The following is a 10,640-nucleotide window of genomic DNA, read 5'->3' as shown; positions in this document are numbered from 1 at the left end:
AGATTTACAGTCAAATCAAAGTTCATTGGTAAATAATATTGTTAGATAAATAGAAAATAGTGTACAATGAAACAAAACTTTGAACTTTCATTTCAACCTGCAATTATTTGGTTGAAAAATTCTTATTATTAAATGCATAACAATGACTTAATAAAGTCACAAACTCATAGTAAAGTATGTAAAAAAAGAAATCATAGTACAGGATATAAAAAGCCATAGTATATGATGTCATTAAAAAGACAAATAAAATCCTAAAAGGTTGAGAATAGTATAATATAAAATGGCGGGCATAAAAGACATGGTATAGTATATCATAAGTCATACAACTTCAGACTATATTATGTCATAAAAAAGGCTTAATATGCAATGTCATACAAAATCATACTACAATATATTAAATAAATCATGTAATGTGTCATGAAAGTAAAAAAACAATTACAAAAAAAAAGATTCTTAAAAATTCATAGTATAGTAAAAGTATAGTGGGGTCGTATGTAATTTGTTATGACTTTTTATGCCCGTTGATATACTATAACCTTTTCTGGCATACTAAATGATTTTCTTTTGTTGACATACTATACTGTGACTATAGAAAAACGGTTTTGACGCACTATTTTATGATGTTTCACATGACATTAACATATGACTTTTATACAAAATAAATATGAATACATTTTCACATAAAATAATATCAGTAAGTTGCTTTATCTTTTGACCTGGAACGGGTCCGGCCTACAGCATCAGATGAGGTTAGACGTGTATTTTAGCAGCATTCTGTCCAGATGTGGCCTCACGTTCTCCGGGTTGGATTCTAGTCTTTCCTGAAGTGTGACACACGTGTCTGTGAGCTGGATGTGAACGCCTGGGAGGCCGCAAGATCCCCCCCCAGCCACCTCACCAACGATGACGTTATGACATCACCTGCCATTTGCACACTTCAGCCTCTCCTCCAGCATCTGCTCTAAACAGACAATCACGGACACTCACTACTGCTCACTGCACGGTGTGTTGACACACTCCTCATCCAACACATTATATATGTGCACATTACGCTGCAGAGCACTTAACTGCTTGTTTTGCACGTATAATTGGATGCTCAGAATTTCGTTGTCTCTTTACTTTTATTCAGTGCAATAACAATAAAGGTGAATATATTCTTTCCCTTTTCCTTCTCTGTTGACTCCGGGCTGAAGTCATCAAAGATACTGCTGAAGCCGCAACGGCCTAGTCACTTCCTGTTACTGGACTTTTGTCTTTATAGTTTCTTATAAGCTGTGTCCCGTACTTTGTACTTCCTCGTAAAAGTTGGCGACAACACCCAGTCTAGAGTGGATGATTAACAATCTTGCACAGAACGCAGTATATAGCCAAGTATCCATTTGCAATATATTTAATGGCAAAATCTCTTGTAGTTTTTGCAGTAATGAGGTAATGTTTAATTTTAACTAGAGTGGCTTTTTTTCTTCTTTTTCGTCTCTCACAGCAGACCTTATGCTGCCTTTACTGAACCGGAGCTACTCAACGATTATGTCAATCATTCTCAGAAGAACTTAACTCTCAGGCAAAACATTACACATAACAACCACTAGCTGGTCAACTTAATCCAGAGGGGCAAACCCACAATGGGAGAAGTTACCTTCAGGCTTTTCTGCCAGAAAGGGCTTATTTGAACCTAAAGCATAATATTTAATTAAAATAGATGTGTCACTTAAACCTCAGTAGATTTCTATCAGAAACTGTTCAGCTGTGTCCCAGTTAAGGTGCCGCCTCCTTCAAAGGACACATCTCGATCCTGCCCTTCCTCTTACACACGATGCGGCCGGTCCATTTATCAACAACGTCCACAGTGAGCAGCTGGAAGTTACTCTCAAACAGCAACCAGTTAGGGAATAACAATTCTTAAACTCATCGAGTTCCCCGATAACTGAGTCATCGTGAGGTTTCACTTGAAAACATAATGGCCAAATGATCTGACTGAATAAATCCAGGACAATTAGTTAAACAGATCAGGGGACAGAAAACATAACTGATGAATACGGCCTCAAGTAATATTAAAGACAGGTTTCACCAAGTTTATCTTTCATGAACCTTTTTGCATCAAAGTCACACACATATGTGTCCTATTTCAGTAAGTTGTATTCATTCATTTGTTTTTAACTTTGCTTTTTCCTTATGAGACACAATTATGTTAAGGCAGTCTGCAAGAACACCTCTCAGCTGGTGCTGCTTCATGCATGCAGGTAAAGACAGCGACCTTACTTTTGTCTCTTTTTCAAACCCTAAATGCAATCTCAATTCTATACTGCAAGTTTTACTGTTGCCTCCTGGTATGCTAAGATACCACTGTCTATTATTTAGATTCAATTAAGGTAGTGGGCAATGCAAACTATTTCTTGAATATCTGAAATATTGAAAATACAGTTCTAAAGAACACAAATCTTCACACACTTCAGTGACTTCCCCTCTCGTACGTGCTCTCAGGCCTTGACTTATAAATATAAATGTGATATTGCTATAAAAGTAATAAGCACATGGAGAGAACTAATAAGAACTAATTGGACCGTCTTTTATTTATTATTATCTCGTCTTAGTATTCTCTTTTTTCTTCTTCTTTATGTCCCATCTGTGTGCTCAGAGTTTGCCCTTTGGTCAGACGGTTGCTAAGAAGCCGGCCAACTTCCTGCAGATGATATTGGATATGACCGAAACTGCCAGTCAACTCATCAGACTCAGCAACAGAAGCGAAATGTCTCCTTCATACATCTATAATAAAATCATTTAAGCAATATCAAGTTAGAAACGTAATTATATTAAAAGAAATACGTGAAGATTAAACCTCCCCTTTCTCCAGGACTGATTTTAGAACACATCAGCTCAAGCTAAAAATTATTTAGATTATCAATTTGAATTTTTGTATTATTTTGTTTGGTCTATAAATTGTAAGAAAATCATAATTAGCAATCATACGTTCCCGCAGCACAGGGTGACGTCGTCAGACATCTTGTATAGTCAAGAACCCAAATTTATACTCAAAAGAAAAATATAGACAAAAGAAGCAAATCTGCACATTTCACTTTCTGTAAATGCTCTACTATTTTCTTGGGCCAAAGGCGGAAATTTTGAACATTTTTTTGAAACGTCTGTTCGTTTAGAGGCAGGAAAGTTAAGCCAGCCTGCTTGTGAAAAAGATCTCCATAAACGAACAATATGAAAATATCGTAAATACAACTTGCTCCGAAGGCCAATCAATCCCTTTGAATGTGGACTTTGTGAGAGGTACACCCAACGCAACAAAACAAGATACACTGGGATCTTACATGGACACAAGTCAGTTTATTGCCACCTTTGATTTAATTTTACAGGAAATAGTTCAGGTGGGTAAATTTTACAGTTCACCATCATCATCGTCTTGACAGGAAAGCACAGCAGCATCTGTTTGATCTGAGGCTGGCCAGATCTCTCTCTCTCTCTCTCTCTCTCTCTATATATATATATATATATATATATATATATATATATATATATATATATATATATATATATATATATCTACATATATCACAAACCTTGTTTTCATTCATTTTTTGCCTCATCCTCAGGTTTAAAATCTGTGATTTGAATTTATCTGATCTTCAGTGTGCCAAAAATATAGTGTCTGGAAATTCTTGATTGCGAAACAGTGATAAAGCTCAGTCATAAACACACTCTATAAAACAAAACAACAACCACATGACCAATAAATTCATCCAAACACTGTACGAGACCCCGCCTCATCAAACAGCCGTCTGCCTCTCTGGACTTTGATTTACACAAAGAGGACATGACGTCACCCTGGAAGATCATTTGTATATAAATAATTTCACATAAATATTGTCAGCCGTCACACACATAAGTCAAAAGATGAGTTTGGTTACTGGTACACCTTTTATTACCTCCAAGATGTCGTCCTTTTATGCAGTTCTTTGGTTCCCCTATTTTAGTTTGTCTGTTCTGCTTTATTTTGTATTTGTAATTTTCTATTTCTCTATTGTGTTCATTGTCTCCTTTGCCTCATGTATTTTCTGAAATGTTTACTTATATTGATGTTATGTTTTTACCTTGCTTCTATGTAGAGCACTTTGTAAACCCTGTTTTTAAAGGTGCTATATAAATAAATGTATTATGTATTATTATTAAGCTCTGTGGTTCTTCTGTTCCTAGGTTTCAACCTCAAAGCCGCCATTGGAGTTGGGATTTAGGTCAACATGACCACCGGATTTCTTGATCCTCGAGCAGATCAGTCTGTAGATCGCCACCAGAGGGATGGAGATCACAGGTAGTACACAGAGCAGGATGATTATGGCAAACACCCAGTCTGGATACGGCTTATCTTCAGTTTTGGGGAATAGATCCTGGAGAAAAAGACAAAAACATAACATGTAATATATTTGGAGTTTTGTATAATTTGCTGTTTATCTCTTAAAAAAAGTTCTATTCTCTGTATCTGTATCTATATATCTGTGCACTAAATATGAAGCAACACCTAGCAAGTGATTAGCTTAGCTTAGCTTAACTTATTAAAGTCACTTTGCTCCACTTACATAACTCTTTAATTTATTCTAATAGAATAAATGTATTCTTCTCGAAGACATTAAGACTGGGCTCAGTACGACCACATTAACATCTCCATGTTAGTATAGCTTACATAGGCCGGGTTCCATGTGGGATAAGAGGGGTGCTTCTGTGCCTGGATGACCACGTAGGCGACCAACACCACCAGAAGCATTAAAGGACTGATCACCATCCAGCATGCCTTCCAAAAAATGTTGGGCCTCTTCCCAGTCATGAAATAGATGTCTTCACTGAAACTGTCAGAGGATACGGGAACCAGAGAACATGTTTAATGCACTTGGACCTCAATCGTCATAAGGCTGCAGTCACGCTACAGGGTGTCAAAGAGGAGGAGAAAAGGGTTACGTTTTCATTCCACGGCCATAAGCGACTCCTGTAAGCTCAAAGAAGGCAATGATGAGCAGAGGCACAGAGCCCACGTAGCTGTTAAAGACCTCCACCCAGTAGTTCCCCGAACCCTGGGTGAAGATGAGAGCCGTTAAGAAGGATATCAAGCAGACGACCCCTAAGGAAGTGAGGGAAAAAAAGGTTATCAGTGTGGGAATATAAAGGGGAAAACATGTATAACTTTGACTTAACCCTCCTGTTATGTTGCGGGTCAAATTGACCCGTTTCAAAGTTTGAAGATCTAGGAAAAATATTTGTAAGTACTTTTACTGTATAAAACTTCTTCTGCTTAACTTATTTAGTGTAATAAACTTAAAAAAAATAATTAAAAATAAATATCATGTATTTGCAACCTCCCCTGCTGGTTTATATTACAGAGATGGTGTTCGGGTCAATTTGACCCGGCAGTGAAAGTGGAGGCTAAAAGAGACCATTTCTTTCTTTGTAAATGTGAGACAGTCTTTCTTACTCCCTCCCACCATGTTTCACCACATTTCTCTCTCTCAATCTCACACACACACACACACACACACACACACACACACACACACACACACACACACACACACACACACACACACACACACACACACACACCACTTCCCATATATAAAGTTGTACACATTTCAAACTTCAAACAAAGAAATCAGGTGGTTGTTATGGGAACCCATCTTTATCCTGCTATGTGCCCATCAGCCCACGTGAACCACACATTCCAGACTAAACAATGTTTCTTATCTTCTCACTTTCCCCCTAAATAAACCTTTATTGGACATGGAACACTAATGTAAGGGTTTCTTTCATGTCTCTCGTAATAAATATGGTGCTATAGGATTTCTAATAGACTGTCTGACTGACTGACAGAGTGACACACACCCTATTTCATCCCAATCTCAGACGCACACACACTCTCTTTCTAACGACCCCACCCAGAAATACAGATACTATTTTGACGGGAACCTTTATTTTTCCCCTCGGGAAACTGAGCCCACAACATCCCAAAGGGTTGCTGAGAAGTCCTCCCAACAACACACTGCAGATACATACGACTGCACCAAGAGAACAACTGCTCGCTGGCCTTTGGTCATCTTTTATAATATAATGTATGTATCTTAACACTATAAATAAAAATAACTAAAGTTTACTTTCAATACAAATCCATATGACTCATTTGGCTTGATTTTGAGTGAGTGGGTCAATATGACCCTGAACAGCACAGGTGTCTCATCTCTATTTATCTACATCACCCCATGAAAAAAAGTTTCAAAATGCAAATAAAATTTAGGAGAAAATACATGTTATGGTAGACTAATGCAATTTATATCTAGATCTTTCCAAAGTACCTAAACAATTGTTTGAACATGTATTTTTCATGAACGAATCAGTTATACTAATTAAACTCTGATCTAAGGAGGTGAATAACTCCATTCCTCTAAAAACTGATTGAATTGTTAGTAAAGGTGTTGGTGATGAGGTACAAACTATATTCCTTAGGATGTTTTGGTTTCTGGCAACTTTTGGATGATTCAACATTCACCGGGTCACATTGACCCGGGAACATCATTGCTGTACCTAAGAAAAGAACATAACAGGAGGGTTAAGAACAGCTCCAGCTGATTTGCAAGTACCAGTTACGAGTTCATGAGGGATCCACTTGGGCACTACTTTCAGGTCGTTGATGGGCGTGAGGACACCCTCTATTTGGCCAAACATGGATGACAGACCCAAGCTGAAGAGCATGATGAAGAACAGTATGGCCCATATCTGCGAGCCTGGCATCTCTACCACTGCTTCGGTGAACACGATAAACGCCAGGCCGGTACCTGAAGCGCTCTGTGGGAGGAAGATCAAAGAGAGGCAACATGAGTAATGAGGAAGCATGAACTGACTCGACATATTTGACCGGTACGTGATAGATAGATAGATGTGCTGCATTACAGGGTTAAGAAAGGGGACACGAGAGCAGAAAACTACCGGTATTTAAAGGGGAGAGGGAAATGAAACAATTAAAGTGACAATACCTGGTCAAGGAATTCTTGCAGGTCACAGGGCTTCAGGTCCACTCTGGTCAACTCGCCTGAAGATGTGCGATTCAGATACTCCACCCAGTGATCATAGTTGTCGACTGTTATGTTCTGGTCTGAAAACTCAAAGTGGTTGGTCAGAGCCAAGATGTTTCTGTGGATGGAGGACAAAAAAAACGTCTCCTCATGAGCATCAACTAGCCCAAACGATGTATTAGAACGGCATAGAATATTGTGTGCGTACGTACTCCTTCATGCAGGAGTTGTAGGCAGTGTTAGCTTTAAATCCCAGAATGGAGAAGATGGGAATGGAGGCGTAAATAGATGTGGCACTATTTATTACTCCTACTAGAACAGCATCCCTCTCACAGTTGTTTCTAGTTGACAACGGAGCAGAAAAATCAGTCACAAGGATTCATCCAAATGTTTTAGCGAGGCAGTTGAGGAGCGTGAGTCCTTACTTCTCTGCGTTATAGCTGGAGAAAGCTATGAGACCTCCGAAGGCCACCGAGAGAGAGAAGAAGATCTGGGTGGCAGCGTCCAGCCACACCTGAGGGTTCTTCAGTACCTCCCACTGCAGTGTGCGTAAACACAGAGCGTCAGGTCATCGTTACCAGCATACAGTCTAGCATACAGTAGCAGCGAGGGGTCAAACTCACATCGGGGGTGAAGAGGTACAATAGTCCATCGGCTGCTCCAGGCAGAGTGAGGGCACGGATCAGGAAAATGGTCAGCACCAGGTAAGGGAATGTGGCTGTCACGTACATGGCCTGAAGCATACAATATAGCCCTTGTTAGCGCTTTCTTTTACGTCTTAAATGTCAGCTGTGATGTCAAATGCATGTGGCTGATTTTGAAATAGGACTTTTTACCAGGTGCACTGACCTTTCCAATGGAAGAAATGCCTTTGATGAAGCAGATGTAGAGTATAGACCAAGCGCTGGCGAGACAAACGACCATCCACCAGTTCAGGGAGCCGTTCGTCTCGATGTCCGGTGTGATGTTCAGGGTCTCACGGTACCAGAAGTAGTTCGATGGAGTGCTCTTCACACACTCCACATTGAAGCCTATATGGATGCATACAAAACAAAAGCAAAAAACAAATGACGGCATCTATGAAATTCTACAAGGTCTTAATTATAACGTTTGTTTTGGTTGAAACATGGATTGAGTAAAGGCAAGCTCTTTTTTTATTTGATAATGCTGGATCCCTTTGTGCCATAAAACGATAACAATACAGAAATGTTCCTATTAAATGTGACCTGAAATGCCACGGAGAGCCCGATAGTTCAAAGTCCTCTTGCCTCTTGTAACTTTATTGCAATTAAAGCAGATTCTCAAACCAAGTTCGATACATGAGAATCTTACATATACTATTACATGCAATACCTCTGTCACTGTGGTAGCAGCAATGGCCGTGTGGGACAATTAACCCTTAGAATGAGGGCCCCCTTGTTACCTGTGAGGTTATCGTTGAGCGGACACTGGCTCCACGGCAGGGGGTTTTGGAAAGAGTGAAAGAAGTACCAGAGCACCCAGGCAAGGATGGTGTTGTAGAAAAGGCCCACGAGGAATGACACCAACATGGAGGCAATTCCTACACACAAAAAGAAAAATTTGGCTCATGAAATAATGAAGTTCTGACAAATGAATGTTACTAATAATTCTAGGGCACCCACCGAGTCCCCCCAGTAGCGGTGAGATGGAGTTCCAGACACCGATGCTGCCCATGCGGAGCCTCTGTCCGATAGCCAGCTCCAGGTAAAGCAGGGGGATGCCCTCAAACACCAGCGCGATCATGTATGGGATGAGGAATGCACCTGCAGATATGACATCATTACATTACAGGTCATTAAGCTAACGCTTTTATCCAAAGCGACTTACAATCATGTTACATTCATACACTGTAGACACAGCTACAGGGAACAATTCAGGGTTAAGTGTCTTGCTCAAGGACACATCGACTAGGGTGGGGATTGAACCGCCAATCCCCTGATTGAAAGACAGACCTGCTAACCACTGACCTCCAGTCGCCCCCCGTCTCATTCAGTCATTCATCTCACAGTTAGACGTCAGCCACACCAAACTGTCTTCATCAACTAACGTTGGAGTGAACATTTTAATATATAAGGTTTATTAACATTAACGGCTGTTTTAACCATGTCGGTGAAGCAAATGACAAATACTTTTTTAATTACCCTAATTAAGCCGTATTAAGGGAGATTTCAGGCCATGTTAAATAAGTGCACTGCAATACTGTGTAAATAAATATATTTACACAATAAGTGGTCATTAGACTTTTTTGGGGCGTTTTCCAAAAGGTTGATGAAAATTTTAAAAGAAAATAAATCGTATTAAAACCACCACCTCTTCAAATTACACAGATACAAGGCTAAAAGTACTCAAGAAAAAGGTGTCATCAAGCAAATAAGGTCAAATAGAGTGTCAGCTGTCTGCTTTGCTGCCTGTGGGAATCAGGAATCCAAGAATCAATATGTGAAGTTGATTGACCCTGTGTTCAACGGACTGGCTGTTTACTCAACCTCACCCTGAACCAGGTCCTTTAGGATTCTGTGGGTTTGGGGAACAATGGCTCTCACTGGGGACTATGAGGAAGTAAAGGAATTGCTGCATTTAAGCAGAAATCATTCCTGATGTTCAACGTGATCAATAAAACACAAGGTTCACAGTTTTGACAATAACTGGTCCATGCATTTGTTAATGACAAATAATCAAACATGTTGTTGAAATTCAATTCAGTATCTCACGTTTGGATAAAATCTTCAACATTTGTTTTGAAATGCAGTGAAGAAAATAACCTTAGTGATAAACGCATACATCTGCAACAGCCAACCGAATTACACTACGGTGTGATGTAAGATTGGTGAAAAATAATGCAGCTCACAAGTCAGCATCATATGATAGCATCTCACCTCCTCCATAGATTTGGCACAGATAGGGAAACCGCCAGACGTTTCCAAGACCCACTGCAAAGCCAATACATGTTAACAAGTACTGGAACTTGTTGTCCCATTTGGGTCTCTCCTCCACTCCAGAGTCTTTGGCTTCTCCCATTCTCAACTGGCAAAAAGGCAGGTATTATATATTTCTTTATTTACTCCGTAACTCTCCTACGGGTTTTGGCTCAGTCAAAGTGATGTCCAGATCTCCCCTCTCGCCTCTGTCTTCCTCTCTTCAGTAGGCTGTCCTTGTTCAATCAGTTGCAGGATTACAGATTTATTTGTTTTTATGAGGAAATCAAGCCACCAGGAAGAGAGTGAACACATCAAGCGTGATGATAGTTAAACCTCCCAGTTTGTGTGTCTGTTTTTTAATGGGAGTGTTCAAAGAAACAAACAAACAACCTGGTGGTGCTGTTTCAATGTTTTACACTACATTAAATAACCTCAATTGGTTACAACAGTCATGGGACTGTTGTATCAGAAGCGGCAGCATCATTTTCAGCTACCCAACAAATACAAATGCAGTATTCAATTCAATTCAGTTTATTTTGTATAGCCCAGAAATCTGTACACATACGACATGCCTGTCCCAGGACCTCACATCGGATCAGGAAAAACTCGCCAAAAAAACTGAAAAAACCCTTTCACTGGGAAA

At 39.7% G+C, this 10,640-nt stretch overlaps 1 protein-coding gene across 1 annotated transcript; it reads right to left on the bottom strand.

Annotated features, from left to right (window-relative positions):
* Positions 1–4,196: 4,196 nt before the first annotated feature.
* On the bottom strand, positions 4,197–10,097 carry LOC117739187 (sodium-dependent neutral amino acid transporter B(0)AT3-like). The gene is made up of 12 exons (XM_034545483.1): positions 9,956–10,097; positions 8,702–8,842; positions 8,482–8,619; positions 7,908–8,089; positions 7,682–7,792; positions 7,484–7,596; positions 7,271–7,399; positions 7,020–7,176; positions 6,627–6,831; positions 4,957–5,116; positions 4,685–4,847; positions 4,197–4,391 (listed from the first exon to the last, which is right to left on the bottom strand). The coding sequence occupies exons 1-12, from the start codon at positions 10,095–10,097 to the stop codon at positions 4,197–4,199; spliced, it is 1,836 nt and encodes a 611-aa protein (XP_034401374.1).
* Positions 10,098–10,640: the final 543 nt, after the last annotated feature.

The sequence above is a fragment of the Cyclopterus lumpus genome, chromosome 11 (assembly GCF_009769545.1).
Source record: "Cyclopterus lumpus isolate fCycLum1 chromosome 11, fCycLum1.pri, whole genome shotgun sequence".
NCBI lineage: Eukaryota > Metazoa > Chordata > Actinopteri > Perciformes > Cyclopteridae > Cyclopterus > Cyclopterus lumpus.
This window is presented reverse-complemented; position numbering and strand designations above follow the sequence as displayed.